This window comes from Chaetura pelagica, unplaced genomic scaffold, assembly GCF_000747805.2.
Source record: "Chaetura pelagica isolate M959 unplaced genomic scaffold, ChaPel_1.0 scaffold1022, whole genome shotgun sequence".
Classification (NCBI taxonomy): domain Eukaryota; kingdom Metazoa; phylum Chordata; class Aves; order Apodiformes; family Apodidae; genus Chaetura; species Chaetura pelagica.
In genome coordinates, this window is record NW_009952563.1 from 77184 (window position 1) to 94766 (window position 17583).

Genomic DNA, 17583 nt, shown 5'->3' on the forward strand with positions numbered 1-17583 from the left:
ACTGAGGTGAAGACCTGTGGAAGAGAGATTCATTTCTTTAGAAATGTCCAGCTGAGGTTGCAGTCATTCAGTTTTCCACTCCTGTGTATTTGAAATCAGAATTTCAGGGCTGTTTAAAATCAGCCAGAATCTGATTTGGTGGAGTTGCTTCATTGCTGCTTGAGCTGTATCAAATGACCAGATAGTTGTGTCTTTGCCTTTGTCATTAAACATTGATGGTGTCAGGTAAGTTCTCCTGAAAATGGCAAATGGTGCAAACATTCCTCTGTTCCCCAGGGGCTTCTACCATTCTTAGCCACCAACACAAAGAAGTTCTTGATGCATCTCTTGATAGGATCCATTCCTCTAGGCAGTTATACAGCCTGCCATCAAATAAAGAGTTATGATTCACAGTTTGGGGTGATTTATTGCCCTTAATTAAGCTGCAAATTCATACAATCTGCAAGATCATGCTCTATTTTTGACCTCATGTGGGAAAAAAAAACCCACAATGATAATGAAATATTAGATAAATGAGTGGAAGAAATGACATTGATTTACAGCCATGTTTTGATCAGTAGCACGTTGGAGGAAGTGCAGTGGGTAGATGTGAAGCATCAAAGAGCAGGAGTGTTCCTTGGGTTGCAGCAACTGGGTCTGCAGGGCAAGGTCATCATCATCTGTTGGTGACAGATCTAGTTATGCTGGTGACAACACGGCACACTTTGGTAGGGAGTAATTCTCCAGCAAAGTAGGTGATTTACCAGCCATGCTGCAAGTTAGCTCTTTGGAGTCATGGCACAACAGGATCATAAACTTAGCTTTGCCTGCCAAAAAGGTGAAAAGGCTGCCTTTCTGCCCAACAGACCAGTGCCATCCTGAAGGCATGAAGAAGAGTGTGGCCAGCAGGTCAGGGAGGTTCTCCTACCCCTCTGCCCTAGTGGGGCCCATCTGGAGAACTGCGTGTGGTTCTGGGCTCCCAGTTCAGGAGGGACAAGGAGCTACTGGAGAGAGCCCAGCCCAGGGCCACAGAGATGCTGAGGGGGCTGGAGCATCTTCCTGTGAGGAAAGGCTGGGAGAGCTGGGGCTGCTCAGCTGGAGAGGAGGAAGCTGAGAGGGGATCTGATCAGTGCTGGTCAATATCTCCAGGGGGTGGCAGGAGAGGGGACCAGACTCTTCCCAGGGGTGCCCAGTGACAGGACAAGGGGCAATGGGCACAGGCTGGAGCACAGGAGGGTCAAGCATGAACATGAAGGGAGGTTGTGGAGTCTCCTTCTCTGGAGATATTCCAAACCCACTTGGACATGTTCCTGTGGGATCTGCTGGAGGTGACCCTGCTCTGACAGGGGGTTGGACTAGGTGACCTCCAGAGCTCCCTTCCAACTCCCAACACTCTGTGATTCACAGATTTCTGTGATACACAGAAACTTTTCCTTTGCTATATGGAGTTTTTGCAGGAGAGTTTAATGAGGCTTTTTTTATCTGACACTTGGAGTCTCTGAAGTGTGAAACCTGAAAAACAAAAGGTCCTTTTAGATGAGCAGACATGGAAAGGCAACTGCAAAGCCCCAAAATGCTGATTTCAGAATTCTTCACAGATAGGTCAGTATTTCACTGAGTAGTTTTGTGCTTCTTCTCTCCAGTCCTGCTTTTATGGATGAGTATGAGAAGATTGAGGAGCAGCTGCAGAAACAATACAGCACTTACCTGGAAAAATTCCGGAATCTGACCTACATGGAGCAGCTCCTGGATGATCAGCGACAGACAGAGCAAGAGATGTTTGAGGTAAAACAGCTTAGAAATGCTCAGCAAGGCTGCACATCCTGTGGTTCTTGGCTTTAGAACAGAAAATGTTGTCATGCCCCTTTGCCCAAGCAGCACATTTTGTAGAGGCAGCTCTGAGGGCGTGACAGTTTGTTGACCACTCAGGAAATGTGGCTGCCCTTGGACAAGCACAGCACAAACCAGCTTTCTCTTTTGAGACAGTGAAGTTAAACCAGTGTAATAATGCCCCTTTCTAGTCCCTGACTCCTTTTCAGTTGGTGAGTTTTATTCATGAAGGATGTTTTCAGTATTTCTAATCTTCCTTTTCCTACATGTGGTGGTATTTTTCTCACCTGCCAACAAGTGATGTATGAAAGTTTCTCAGCACAAGGCTCTTTGCTTTCCTCAGCATGGTCATCTCCAATGAGAAGAGCAAAGAGCATCAGTGGGAAGATCAGGCATGCTGGAATCCCTGCTCACCCAGACTTCAGTTTTGTTTGGCAAAAATTGGATTTTCTGTTTAGTTGTTGTGTTGTATCACTTCAGTGCCATTCTCCACTTTGTATCCTGCTGGATAATCTGCACCTGTGACTTGTCTTGCTCCAGCTTTCCTGTGGCTGTTTATCAGGCTGCAGTGCTTTCAGCTGACCTTTCATTCTGCTTCCTCTGGCTTCCCATTTTATTTGTTGTTTATCTCATCCTTCTCACAGTTGTTACCCAGTGCATCTTCTGTTGTTCACTGAAAACATCTTTCAGTCAACTATCTCCCCTTGGACCTCAGCACTGGTGGGTGTTCTACACCTCCAGTTAGCCAGTGTTTCCTCTTGCTGACTCATCCTCTCCTTCATATGCAGATCATGTATTATTTTGTCAACACAACTTACTCCTGTTCCTGGCAGAAATATGGGAGAGCTGTGCATAATGTTCCTTCTCTTTGGCCATGACTGCATGTTTCCTGGCTGTGTGTCTCCTGATATGAAAACCAAGTAGTTTGACCTCAGTTTTCTTAGTCTTCTCCTTTAAAGTACTCATACCTGTGTGTATTTATAGTGAAAATGTGTGACCTGTGCTTAGACTGCAGATAAGACTCAGTAACCTTATAGTCCCTCTTCTATGAGCTGCCTGTGCTGCATCTGTGAGAGCTTTTTAGAAAGCCTTGTTGTTCTGCAAGATTTATTGTGCTGAGAAGCATCCCCTCCTCCTGCTCTCTGTTCCTGTATGTCTAAGCCACACAGGACAACATTCATAACCAGGCTGCAGGCATATCCTCTTGAGAACTCTCAAATATTTTGCTTCATTCTGGAAGGGATAATAGAACATGTATTTTAAAAGATAACACAGGCATTTGACAACTTGTTAATCATTGTGAACCAGTTTCCCATTAACCTCCCTTTTCATAAGCACTCTCTCTGTAGATGTTACTTCACATATTTCTAATTTGCACTCAGCTTGTTTTCATGTGGCTTGTTTTGTGAGGTTCTAGTTCTTCCCCATATCTTTGGTAAATAAAAAAAAAAGTCCTCAATTAAATCATAATCTTGAAGCCTAAAATCTGCTTTCCCCCTTCAGTTCCAATGCCATTGAGACTTAATACCAGAAGTAGAAGTGTTTTGAACAGACCTACCTGAAACTGTTTATGAATTCATGCAGAGAAGTTAGTAATGAGTTGGTGTTCAGCTCTTCAGGGTATTTCTTTAAAGCCTTTGTCTTGTTATCTTAGTCATTCAGGGCTGTGCTTGTTCTTAGAATGTGGAGAGCACTTCTTTTTCTTTTCCTCCTTCTTTCTCTGAAATACCTAGAAATCTACCCAAAATGGCTTGGCTTTTCATTGGCTATGATAAGCAGGGAACAATGCTTCAGCACTGTGCAGAATGAAGGGATTGTGACAGAATTCAAGCTTGGGACAAAAAAAAAGGTGTGTTTTTCTCTTTGCACTCTTGTATTACCTGCTCTGTGCAGCCTGCATCAGCAGGCAGAAGAACTAGAGCATCTTTAAGATGTGTTTTATGCTAAAAGCAAAATGCCACCAGGTCTTCTGCAGCTGGAATGTGTTCTTGTCATGTTGGGCTGTACTTGGGTGCCTTTAACCATCACCTCAAGTTCAAGTTGCTTGTGTTGAACTCTGGTGAAGGCATTGTGGTAGTTTTAACCAGCATGAAGTTTGCCTGCTGAGTCTGGTTCTACAGCTTGAGCTTAATCCTGAAAGTACCCTCAGATCTTTGCACTTCTCTGCCTGGATATCAGTCTGTTAAAGCTTTTCCCTGAGGGCTGTTTGGGAAGATCCAAAATAAAGAAGAAAAATAGGTACATTGGACAGTTGTACTTCAGAACTGAAGAGAGAAGCATGAGGATCCAGACAGAAAATTGGTGTATCTAAATATACTCAGAATATTTAAAAGATGAGACTGTGCCCATCTCATTGTGGGCAGCAACCCAGGGACTTGAGGAGCCATGACTGCTCTGTTGTAGGAGCTGTTGCTTTGGTAGGAGTCTGTATGTGCTGTTTTTTTCAGGAATGCTGGAGTCCAGGCTATTTTGAGTTACCAGTGCTCCCAGTCAAGCTCCAGGCCTGGGTAAATGAAAGAAGATGAAGAATCTGGTTCCCAAACATCCCAAACCAGATTCCCAAAATCTCCAGGTCTCCCAAGGGACTTGCTGGTTCACTCCTCTTTTTTTTGCAAACCAGTGGGAGGACCTTATATTTTTTCTTTTAGAAAGATGACACATTGTTGAACCCATTTCAGATGAGTCTCTTGCCAACCTGGAACACCAGGGTATTTCTCTCGCTTCTCAGTCTTGATCTTCTTTGCAGGTGGTGCTTCATGGCTTTGTGGAGCAGAACTGTGGGTCAACATGCCTGAAAAAAAAAGGCAGTTTGTTCCAAAACATTGCTGCATGTTTTCCTAAAGTTTATCATCTTGGGTCATTTTCAGAATCAACAGACAGAGAAGTGGTGAAGATAATTACATATAATCCATTTTAATAGATGCTCTCTGCAACTGTCAAAAAACACTGAGCAATGGGTTCATTATTTTTTTTTCCAACCTTGATTTGTCTTTTGTTCCACCAAACAAATCTTCATTATCTTCTGTAGTAGAAGTGAGAGTCAATTCTTTTATCATCACTGTGTATTTTGTTAAACAGCTTGCCAGGAAAAAGCAGCAGTGTCATCAGATTAATCCAGCACTCCAAGTGCTGCTCAGTCCTGATTCCTGGATCCCTTTCCTTGACTAGGTGCAGGTTTTGAGGAGGAATCTTGGTTCTGATTGAGAAACCTGCTGAATAATGAGACTGATTAATTCCTGGTGCACAGAGACTCAAAGCTGGTTTAGTGCCCTGCTGATGTTGTGTAGCTAATGACCTGGGCCAGAGTGCATTTCCTAATTAGAAAAGTGATTTAAAGATTGTACCCAAGCACACCATTTTAATTAAGTGACATTCAAACACTCCAGCCTGCAGTGCTGATTGTTTGAGTGGGTTTTTTGGGTTGGTTCTTCCGTCTGGTCGGTGTGCAGTTGCATGGAGAGGAGAGCTCTGGAGTTCCTGTTCTTGTTTGGAGCTGCTTCTTCCATTTTCCTCCTGGTGCCAAAAGAACAGGGAGCAACTGGGAAGAGTCTCCTGCCAGGCACTGGATTGAGAAATCTCTGTGTTGAAAGGAACTCAAAGGCTTGGTGTTCAGTCTGAACTGAATGAATGGCCAGAACTGAACAGTGAAATCCAGGTGAAATTGCCACCTGCAGAGCACCTGCCCAAGTGATGTGGATGCCCTTGGATATGTGTGGAAAATCTGGAGTTCTGTTATCAACTCTCACTTGTGGAGACATCAGAAGTCCTCACATGACCCTTTGAGTTCCTCACACTTCCTGACAAACTGTCACATGCTGCTTCTTATTTAAATTCTTCAAATTCAACAATAATCTTTTGTCTTTTCAGTTTTCATAGTCTATTTTTTTTTCCATTTTCAGCCACCTTTTTTACTCTTTTCCCGTTCTCTTGTGCTGCCTGTGGAATGAATCCATCTCCTTGCATTTCTCTGCAGAAGCATGAATTTATGTGCCCTGTCTCCTCAAGGATTTGTTCTTATTTTTCTACTTTGTAAACAAGATTCACCACACTTCATAAATTTTTATCCCCTTTGGAAATTGAAATTGTTTCTGATGTTTAAACCTGAAAGCTATTACAACTTTGGCTGCTCTGAAAATCAAAGCTTCAGAGTTGTCAGATTTGGTGATTGGAATTTTCTGGGGATTATAAATGAATGCTTCTCTCTTAAAGGACAACACAGACTAATACAGTTTTTTTTAAAAAAAGCAGAATAACAGGGCAATATCCTTTAAATTTTGCCTTTTCTTTAGTCAGACTATGCTTATTCTTTCTTGTGCTTTTCATCCCTGAAATACTTTCTCCTTCAGCTGCTTTTTTGCTTTGTAAGGTATTTTAAGGCTGCTTTGATGCTGGTGCTGTGAAATCTAAAGAAAACCATGAAGTGGTGGGCACATGGAATGGGGTGTTCTTAGCCACATGATCTCTGGTTTGGGGTTGCTCAAGTCATTTTTCTACCCATCATTATGACATCACTATCAGTAAGCAGTCTTGTCATGATTAAGCAAGGAAAAGCCAAGTAAACAGACACTATTGTGACTTTCCCTCTGCAATTCACCCTCCCCATGTCAAATCCCTCTTCATTAAACTCATTCTTGTTTTTTTAATCAGAGCTCCAATACCTGAAGCTGGTGCTTTATTCTGAATATGCACATCATGGGGATCCCAGAGTTCTGCTGCACTCTGAGGTGCCCCTTGGCTCTGCTGCTCTCAGCTGTCCCATTTGAAATATTAAATCTAGATGTTTCCACTGAAATGTCTCCTTCCTGAAATAGCCAGACAGAAAAGCCAACCTTGTCCTGGGCTGCATCAAAACCAGCAGGGTCAAGGAAGGGATTCTCCCCCTTTACTCAGCTCATGTGAGACCCCACCTGGAACTGTGTCCAGATCTGGAGCCCCCAACATAAGAAGGACATGGAGCTCATGGAGAGAGTCCAGAGAAGGACCATGGAGATGAGATCAGAGCTGCTCCAGCCCTCTGAGCAAGACAGGCTGGGAGAGTTGGGGCTGTTCAGCCTGGAGAAGAGAAAGCTCCATGGAGACCTTAGAGCACCTTCCACCTTTCTTAATCTGTAGAGTAAACTGGAACCCTGTGTCCCTGCTAGTTAAGCTGAGTGATTGTGGAGAACACAGAAATACTGAAACTAGGGAAGAAACATGTGAAGATCAACCCTGATGTTGTTGGAGATCATTGGTTGCCCAGCATTACCTGCTCATTTTGTACTAAAAAATCATAGTCTGATGCATGTGAACAGTCCTAGAAATAGTGCTTCCCATTCTCTTTCCAAAGAGAGCTTTGTCTGCATCATTCATCACCTTTACTTTCTTCTTCCTTACCCCACCACAATGAGGTATTTAAAAATAGCTTTATCCTGGTCTGAGCCAGTAGCTAAAGCTCTGTCCTGCAAGGAGGATCTAGGAGTGCAACTGTTTTCAAGAAATGATAAACAACAGATCCCTGCTTCCTGTGCCAGGGCTCTAAAAAGACTGTTTGAGAGAGACTTGCTGGTGCTGCCTCTTAATTTGAGACTTGCCTGGTGGGAAATAAGAAGTAAACTGAAGTGTGTGTCAGCCACCTGTGGAAGAGATTCTTTGGTATAAGAAACATCAGAGCTAATTGATCTGCAGGTGGAAGGTTCTGTTATCAATTCCTAGAACAATCAAGTTCACAAGAATCAACCACTCTGTAATATAATAAACACTTTCCCTGAAAAGAATGAATAATCTTGAGTCCCCTTGAGGACACTTCAGGGTTTGTGCTTCCTGGGACAGAGGGAGAGTGTTCCTAATAATAATAATAATTCTGACATTGGATTCTAGCAGGCATGTGTCAGTGACTCCTTCATGGTGGTGAACAAGACCCAGCTGTGACTACTAACTCCCAATCAATTTTAATTCAGATGATAATTTCTTCAGACACTGCAGACTGACCTCAGGTTTATACAACAGAATTGTATCTACATTCAAATAAATCACACATCCAACCAATATCACTTGAAAGCTTGGGACAATCAAAATGTGCTACATGAAGGGAAAGCTCAATGAGCTGTTACTGAGCCACGATCATTCATCTCTTCCACAAAAATGGTGCCCCTTGTTTTGATGAATTGTGACAGCTCAAAACTCCAGGAAAGCTGGGGAGAGAATTTTGAAAAGGGCAGGGAGGGAGAGGATGAGGGGGAATGAATTAAAACTGGAAGAGGGGAGATAGGTGAGACATGAGGAGGAAATTCTGTGCTGTGAGGGTGGTGAGACACTGGAACAGGTTGCCCAGGGGACCTTGTGGCTGCCTACTAAGCTGCAGTTGGTTTTTCACTTGGGTAAGTATTGTTCTGTCAGCTTGAATCACTGATCTGCTTCTGCCCCTTTTATTGGAGCACTTCTGTATATATTACAGTGCTGTCAGTGAACATTTCTCCAGCAAGAAGCAGCAAAAGGCAGGAAAAGAATAAGCTGGAAAGACCAAATCATGTTGTAAAGTAGCTTCAGATCTGCTGGTTTTCAATAGTTTGATCCTAGGTAGGTTCATCAATAACAGGTAATGGTTGCCTGGGACAGGAGAGTTTTGGGATTAAAAACTTTCCCTGAAGAAGGAAAATGAAGTGAATTAATGGTGTAAAATAATGGCCCTACAGCAGAAATGAATCCCCATCCCTTCCACTGACCCTAGGATGATGATAACAATTGATGAATTTCTGGAGAGTGTCAGTTAAGTGTGTTCTCAGGCATGTTCTAGGTGTGTTTCGGTAGAAATGATTACTGTGAAATGGCTGTTAATGAGGAGAGACAATGATTGTTTCAGCATCTGAAAGGGAGAAGATGGGAATAATGAGAAGGAGGAGAAGACAGATGGGCTTATAATAAAGGCTGATAATTTTCAATTCATTCCTTGTGTGCTCATCACTGCAAGGATGACCTCTGCAAAGGTTTAAATGGCCAGTGATGGTGACTTTCAGGTGGTGAAGATGTAGAAATGTCTGTAAAAGGGAAATACTTATTAGTAAGAACCTTGATAAAGGAGCCTGAGAATCTGCTAGAACAACTTCATGTTTGGCTTCCAAGTGGGTCAACATCAACTGCAGCACCTCCTGGCAGGCATCAGGGGGGCTGCTCTGCTGCTGCCACCTCTGAGCTCTCTCCAGGATGGGCAGCAGGCACAGCAGGACTACCTGGATTGATGGGAAATGTAGGCAGTCCTGCTGGTGTTCTCTCCAAAACACCAGTGACTTCCAACCCCACTGACTGCCCATGAATGCAGTTCCCCTGACAGACCCAGCTGCTGCTTCTACCCAGCTCCCCCAGCAAGGGTGCCACCTCCAAGGGGATGGGAGATAAGAGATCTTCCTCTACTTTGAGGTTTGCCTGAAATTACTAAGTTAGTTGGTCTCTTGGCTGCAAGGTTGGGCTGTTGTGTCCTCCCAGTGCCTGAAGGGGCTCCAGGAAAGCTGGAGAGGGGTTTGGGACAAGGGCAGGGAGGGAGAGGACAAGGGGGAGTGGATTAAAACTGGCAGAGGGAGATTGAGGTTGGACATGAGGAGGAAATTCCTTAGTCTGAGGGTGGTGAGAGCCTGGTCCAGGTTGCCCAGGGAAGCTGTGGCTGCCCCATCCCTGGCAGTGTTGAAGGGCAGGTTGGCTGGGTCTTGGAGCAACCTGGGCTGGTGGGAGGTGTCCCTGCCCATGCAGGGGTTTGGATCTAGATGATCTTGAAGGTCTCTCCCAACCCAAACCAGACTGGGATTCTATGAGCTCAGCAAAACACCCCCTCCAATTGTTTTATGGTGTTTAGCAATCAAACTTAGTCACTTTATTCTCCCAGGGCTGTGATGCTCTGTATGTGCATCCTAGAAGATTAAAACTCCTCTCAGCAGTTTCTGTCTGCAGAGCCAGCCATGTTGTCTGACTGATCTGTTCTGCTGGAATGGGAATGTCTGTCCCTGCCACCACCCCTCCCTTTCTGAGCTGTCACATTTCTTCCTTGCTTGGCTGTGTAAGGCTTAGATTTTATAAGAATCTGGGGCCTTTTGGTAACATATCCTGCTACTGCTGCCTTCATCTGAAGGGGTTGGGACTTCTAATTTGCTTCTCCTTCTCAGTGCAATAACCACTGTTCTATCTTTCCCCATTTGCCCTGAACTGCATTTCTCATCACCTTCATCACACCTGACATGACATTGGTGTTTCCCTGCAGATTTTGATAAAACCCACAACCTGCTATATTCAAAAAAGAAAATCAACACACCACCCTGTGCAGCTTTACCCTCATGGTTGCTCCCTAATACTATGGGATATGGCTGTACTTCCCAGTGTTTTTATAGACCTTTTTGATCCCATTGGCTTGGAAATGTGTGAGTTTATCCTGGTTTCCTTGGTGCTTTAGGAAGCTGCAGTCATTCCACAAACCACTTCTATTTCATGGAGTATTGGTTGAAAACCAAAGCCTGCTTTCCAAACAGAGCCCCATTTTGTTCTGTAGCAGCAGGGATTTGGTGTGGATTGAAGACAAGTGAACTCATTTTCAGAATGAGGTCCCAGCTGGGGATGTGTGGTTGATTTCCAGGGCACTATTTGACCTGGGTATGTGCTTTATGTCCTGACCCTCATGGGTAAATGAAGTAGAAGCTCCAATGTTTTGTTGAAGAACTTGTTTTCACTAAATACTTTAAATGCTGAAATTTTCTCTCCTCGTTCTGCCCAGGAGTGTCCTCACCTGTAGGACCATCCCTTTAGCTACTTGACTGGGGGTTGTGGCAGCTTTTCTGATTCAGTTGGTTTCACCTCTTGCAGGAATCAGCCAACATGCTGCGCCTTATGCAGAACAGGCTGAGGGAAGAGGAACAACAGCACCTGCTGAAGAGTGGAAGTAAGTGGAGTGAAGAATGATTTTCTTATATTTAGCTTAAACCTCCTGTGCTCAAGCTTGTGATCATCTCAATGATAATGTTACAATAATCTCAGGATTCTAGTCACTGGAAAATATACAGATTTTAGCACAAAAGGAAATGAGGAATCACAGCAGAATTGGTGCAGCATCACTGACCAGCTTTGCTGCCCAAGTTCTTCAAAAGGTTCAGTGACATTCACACTAGGAATGAGAAGCACTATTTGGGATGGAGCTCCTGTTGCAGAGGATTCCCCAGAGTCCTTGGTCAGGCAGTTAGGGATGTTCTTCACATGTCTTGTGAGCACTGTGTGTATGGTGGGGAGATGTGTGAGAGTTGGGGTGTTCAGCCTGGAGAAGAGAAGGCTCCAGGGAGACCTTAGAGCAGCTTCCAGGGCCTGAAGGGGCTCCAGGAAAGCTGGGGAGGAACTTGGGACAAGGGCAGGGAGGGAGAGGATGAGGGGGATGGGTTAAAACTGGGAGAGAGGGGATTGAGGGTGGCCATGGGGAGGAAATTCTTTGGTGTGAGGGTGGTGAGAGCCTGGCCCAGGCTGCCCAGGGAAGCTGTGGCTGCCCCATCCCTGGCAGTGCTGAAGGGCAGGTTGGATGGGGCTTGGAGCAACCTGGGCTGGAGGGAGGTGTCCCTGCCCATGCAGGGGGGTTGGATCTAAAGTCTTTAAGGTCCCTTCCAACCCAAACCATTGCATGATGATGTAGAATTAAGTATTTCCAGTAGTACAGAAATGTGAGTTTGTTGGGGTTCTTTGTGATGAGAGGTAAGTAAATAGCTGGTAGTTTTGTCATCTGTGTTTCACATCAGATGCTCTCAGAGAAACCAGTGTCCAGGGAGATTTGAAGCTCAGGGCAATTGTTTGAAACTCAGGGCTTGGTTTTCTTGTGCTTAATGGAACAGGGACTCTTAAAACATGGTATTAGACACTATTTGGTGAGCACTGGGAGGGCTGTTGTTGGTAGAGCTGTTGTCAGGTGAGGACATGTGAAGAACTGCTCTGCTAATGGTTTGTTGTGAGAGGAGAGGGCTGGGGGGTCACTGACCACAGCAGCAATTCAAGGTGGTTTTTCAGGTTCATTCAAGGTTAAAAAAAGAAAGTGCTTGAACAAAAAGTAACAAGTGGAAATGTTTCTATACTGAAAATAATTTATTTCAGCCTAATCAGCTTTTATCTTTTCTAGACCTTTCTATTTTACACTGGATTTTCTCACTTCCTGTCTTGTAAAGATATGGTGTTTTTTTTTCCATTTAAATTCAGACTATTTCAAACTACAATGAAAAAGAAAATCTTTTGGTTTCAAATGATAAAAATAATCCCTTTTGAATTTTCCCAAATGTTTTCTTTGAGCTAACACTCAGAATTTGATTTCATTTGGCAAAAGTATTTGCTGTAAAATTATGGGTTGTTTTGGTTTGTTTTTAATTGAATGTGCCACTTTCTCATGTGCTGCTTGGTCTGTGAGGCTGAATAAACACCCATGTGCCACAGCATTTTGGAATTTGCACTCCTTCAATATTCTGCAGCAACAGCAATAGGGTTTAACTGATGCTACTGGAGAGCAAAGAAATGCTGTGTTAACATGAAATAAATGTTAAACAGAGCAAAGAGATGATGTGCTTTGGAGAGCAAATCACAGGAGGCTGTTGCATTTTGGTGCTGCACTGGATCTTTTGTGCCCTTTCCACTCCAGAACTGATGTTTCAGAACCTGACAGCACTTCAAGAAAAAGCCCCATTGCAGCAGTTGTGGCATTTGAGGGTGCAGCAGGGAGTTGCTGGATAATTCCCACAGGACAAGATGCCTGGATGATATTGCTCATGCTCAGCACTCTCTCCAGCAGGCTGCTCAGACAATCCATCTTCTTGTACCAGACACTTGGAACTTGTCCACAATACTCTTGTGTTCTGCTCCTTAAATAATTGCAAATTCATGGGCTAATTTAATTGCACTTGGATGGATTCTTGGCTTTTAAGATCATATGGTCACTGACTATGACCTCTCTATAAAATGGGCCAAAAAATTATCTTGGCTGCTTATTCCTGTGCCAAGATTCCAAACCCCACTTTAAATGGAGCTTGTCACCAAGAGTTATTTTTAATAATTCCAAGCTACACAGACCTGTATCTTCTCTGGGCAGTGATTAATCTTCCTGAAAAAAAAATAAATTACCATTTCAGAATGACCAAGGGAGGTGAGAAGGTGCACTTAAAGCAACTGGTCCCACCAGACCAGGCTGCTCCAAGCCCCATCCAACCTGGCCTTGAACACTTCCAGGGATGGGGCAAAATCCAAACTCTCACCATCAATCCCTGACAAGATTTGTTTCCAAGTCACAACTCAGAAGTGATCCCCTGGGTTTCTAGGCTGATCATTCACCTGGTTCATCTTTTCTTCATTTGCATTGAAAGGTAATCCAGGATTTTTAAAGTAGCTGGAACCCAAGGGTGCTTTGGAAGACCAGGGGTAGAGCTGGGCCACAAGGCACAGCTTTTGGGAGCTTCTGTGACATCCATGTGTGGGCTGAACCCCAGAAAACTGCAGCTCCATCACTGACAGGCAGGACTTACAACATCTGAGTGAGTGGGGGAGAAGAATAAAAGAAATGGTGTGAGAAAGAGGCTTGAGAATAGCAGAGAACCTGGGAGAAAGAACAAAGGGGTTAGGTGAGAGGAGGGGAGGAAAAAAGCTGTTTAAACATTTCCTTTCATAAAGCAGCAGCTTGGAGTCTTCCAGGCACTGATTCTCCCTCCACAGTAGGTATCACTGCTATTGCAAGGCACTTATTCACCCTGGAATCTTCCTGCAAGTCCCACTTTCCAACACAAAAAGACTGGAGGTATTTGTGTGATGAAATGAGCTTCCTTTGAGTGAGCTGAAAAAGGTTCACGTGGTCCAGGAGAACATTCAGCCCTCACTGTGAGGGTTAGGAAAGAGCACTTCTATCCACAGCAGGAGGTGGCAGATTCATTCCAGTTTATTCTTCTTACCATGGCTTTGTCCCAGGGGAAATAGGTTTTACATGTTAGATCTGAGGGTCTGTTACACACACAAAAAAAACCCCCAACACATTTCCAGAAAAGTGAAGTGTAAAATTGAAACCCAGAGTTGTTAGAGACCTGTTCCCAACCAGAGCAGAGCTGTGTCCCTTTGCCTGTCTGCTCTAAGTCCTGTCCCCAGAGGGGTCTTACTGGGTTTGACACTTTGGGTTGTCATTGCAGGGCACTGGTTCCATTTATCCCCATCTCAGCTGGCAGGTTGTGCTCAGGAGGTCCCAGTGAGAAGCAGAAGGTGCTAATGGGGATGGAAAAGAAGTGGTTTGGCAAAGAAATCCTAAGGGCTCTGCAGCATCCTCAGCTCTGGCTGGTGGATGCACAACAGGAGGAGCACAAAGGACAATCTCTGAAAGGGAAAAATGTTTGCTCAGAGAAAATGAAAAAGAAGGGGGGAAAAAAACTAACCCACAAAGTAGGAATGAGGTTGTTTTATTAGTACCAGTCAGAACCATTGCAGGTGAGAGTCTCATTCTTCCAACAGAGAGAACACAAACCTGAATCCTTTCTTTAGGTTCCATGTGGCTCTTCCCAAGGAGTTTGCCTGGGCAAGAGCTGAACAAAACCCAAAAACCTCCCTTTCCTGAACACCAGGTAAACAGAAGCAGTCTTTGGGTCACACAGCAGTGAGTGATGCCTTCACTTGCCCAAGAACAAAAGGGCAACACAAATAGAAATTGTACCTAACATTGCTGGAGCCTCATAATCTTACCAGGGCATCAAATATATCTCATATTTTGTCATTAGCTTCATATTGTAATGAAAAAGATTATGGGGAAATGTCTAATATTTGTCTATTGTCCAATAATTAAATATTGCAAAGATGTGTCAGCTCATTACTAATGGTAATTAAAGTAGTTCTTTCCATTTTCAGCTCAGACATGTGTGTAATTAAATGTACCTGAGGAAAAAATTGCCTAATTTCTCTAAATAATCAACAGCTCTTGTTGCTGTGCTGGGTGCTGGCCTCACATGGAGTCCTTGGAGGGGTTTGTCATAGCAGGGCTGATTCCATAAGCTTTTGGAGAGAGGCCCCCACGTGGCGTCAGCTCCAGGCTGTGGGATCAGCTGGTGTAGAGGGGCTTATTTCTCCAGGAGGGAGAAAAAATCATAAGGTGGAAGGAGCTGAGGATCAGGAGTTGAATGTTTGAAGAGGGAAGTCAATAAACCTAAGTGGGCAGGAGCTGGAAGTGGAGCTTGGTTTTGGTGAGCCCAGGAGCTTGCACAAGCAGGTTGGCATGAACAAGGGAGAAAGAGATTTAAATGGAGCAGGGTCTGCTCTGAACTTTCCACCCACTGTTTTACTCCAGAACAGGTTCAGAGGGGAATCACTTTGCTTGACCATGTGTGTGAGCCTCAAGGTGACCTGGAGAACAGTCCTCCCTTTTCTTTGCAGGCTCTTGGAAGTATCTGAAGGCTCTTTTCATAGTTTCAAACATCTGAAGAACAATTTAATCTGAAGTCTGTTAGGTTTGTTCCAATTTGCTGGCTGGGGAGTTGGGAGGAAGGGACTAATCAGGGTTTAGTTTGGATAGAAAGAGAATACCAGATCATGAAAACACTTGAAATTCCTGCATCTTGGGAATCTTTCTTGTCTTCCAGGCATCTTTGGGCTTGGCTGTAACTGCTTTCATTTCTCTGAGGACACCTCATTGTGTTTTTCTAACCTACAATCAGATGACAGGCAGACTTGAACAGACTGCTGGCATCTCTGGCATCCAAGTGCTCCTGTGGGTTGGCTTGGGTCGTGTTTATCAACTGTTTGGGGTTTTTTTTTCCATCAGATAGTGATGATTCTGACATAGAGATTCAAGAGGATGAAGGATCCAACAGTGAAGTAGAAGACAAGCGCAACACAAAGCAGCACGTGGCCATGGAAACACTGCTGCAAGGTAATTTCCTTAATTGCCTTTATTCAGAAGGATGTACTGGAATTCTCTGAGTAATCCTAAATGTATTTATTGGTTGCTGCTCAGTTCTTGTGAGCTGGAAGGGGATAGTGTCAGTGGGGGGGGAAGAAAAAGTGTTTTCAGGGGAACAAATTAAGGATTATACATCATAAAAAAGGACCACGCGAGGAAAATCCTTCCTGGGTTATGATTGCCTTGCAGATTCTGAAGTAGCTTCATGCAAAGCCTTAGAAAAATAATAGTATGTCTCATTGCATTTCTGTCCCTGGAGCTGTTGACACTCCTTCTAGTAGAGTCTTCTTCAAAATACCTATAGTGAGTCCATCAATGTGTCGTGGGTGCAACACACCTGTGTTATTTTCCTACAGGGAAAGGACATCTGGTTTCTGGTGCTGTTCTTGTGGGGTGGAACCTGCAGCCTCAAGCTGCTGATTCCACTAGGGCCCTGGGCTGGAACAACTCAGAAATGACTGTCTGAGGGTCTTTGTTTTCACTTAGGTGGAAAAAGAAACCTTCTGCTTAGTCTGTAGTAGAGCAAAATGAAACCAGAAAATCAGATTCGTTTTGCTTGGTGTTCTTGTTAGTGGTGAGTGATTCTGACCATCAGCAAATGCCTCTCTGGGTCCTGGATGAGATGCCTGTGTGGATAATTTAAGGTGCTGCTACTTCTTCCTGAACTTGTTACTTAGATAAACTTTTAATGTGTGGGTTTTTTTCTGAGTTCCGTTCTGTTCTCCCCTCTCTGACCAAGACCAGAGCAAGAAGCTGAAGTTCTCAAGTCAGTATCATTCAAGTATTTTTCTCCTCAGTTTTTCTGGTTTTTTGTAAAGCTTGAACATCCTTGAAAAATGCTGGAAACATCACTACTCAGGAAGGATATTTCCATGGCAGTTTCTCATGGGAAGGGTTTTTATGCTGGTTTGAGAGCTTTGGAGGCTCTCAGGCTGTGGTGCCTCAGCTCAGAGGGCATCATCACCTGGTGCTGTGGGTACAGGCTGCAGCCAGACTCAGCTCTTCAGATTTGTTTTAGGAGCAAAAAAACTTAATTTAAAAACTGTAGATTTTGTTCCAAGTAGCATTTCTTCTAGAAAGAGCTTTGTTATCATTAATTACACTTACCAGAGACACAGGCTCAGCTTGTCAGGCTTAAAGCAAACAGTTACAATCCCTGAGATGTTTTGTCTGCTGTGCTGTTGGGGTTGGTTTCCATGCTTTTGTAGGTTCCTTCCTAGTGTCCAGTAAACTACTCCTGGCAGATGATGATCCTCTGACTTGTGCATACTCTGAACATGCTCTTTGCTGACTGCATGGTCACCACCCCAATCTTTCCTCTCCCCAGCTGTGTGAGCTGGGGGCTTTACCTCTCAGTCCTCTTTCTGCCTCTCTGTGAGCTACTGAAGCAGCTGTAGGTGTGTCAGATGGTTCCTGAGATGCCTTTCCTACAGGTCCTCTAGAAGGAGCAGGGTTTTATTCCCCCGTTTGAACTCTGCAACCTCTGCAGGGAGAGCTGGATACAAACGTGGTTAGACCCTCAAGGGAAGGATCGTTGGGTGACTTTCTGTTTGGCTAAGGTTACTCATCACCATCCTGGGCAAGTTGTCCAGGAGCTGGAGCTGGAGCTACACTGTGAGGTTGACACTGGGCTCTCTGTCTGTACCACTGGCTTTGGGTCAAAGTGTCTCCACTTTTTGTGTATGGAAACTCAGCCTTGGGGTATCTTTGCTGGTGTTGATTGCACTCACTCAGTCCTGCCCATTTTTACCTGTCCAGAACATAGGAACCAAAGCTTGGACTCTTATCAGGACACAGCAGACAGGCCAAAGCTTCCTGTGGAGAGCCCCATCCTGATCCAGAGTTATGGTCTAGCCCTGAGAGCAGGCTCAGAT

The 17583-nt window shown here is 44.3% G+C and overlaps 1 protein-coding gene across 1 annotated transcript in view; it reads left to right on the plus strand.

The window, feature by feature from the left end:
• CLUAP1 (clusterin associated protein 1) overlaps positions 1-17583 on the plus strand; it is a 39953-nt gene that overhangs the window by 19102 nt on the left and 3268 nt on the right. The window contains exons 7-9 of the mRNA XM_009993318.1: positions 1623-1764; positions 10630-10709; positions 15576-15679. Coding sequence (XP_009991620.1) covers positions 1623-1764; positions 10630-10709; positions 15576-15679 — 326 coding nt within the window. The remainder of the gene's footprint in view (positions 1-1622; positions 1765-10629; positions 10710-15575; positions 15680-17583) is intronic.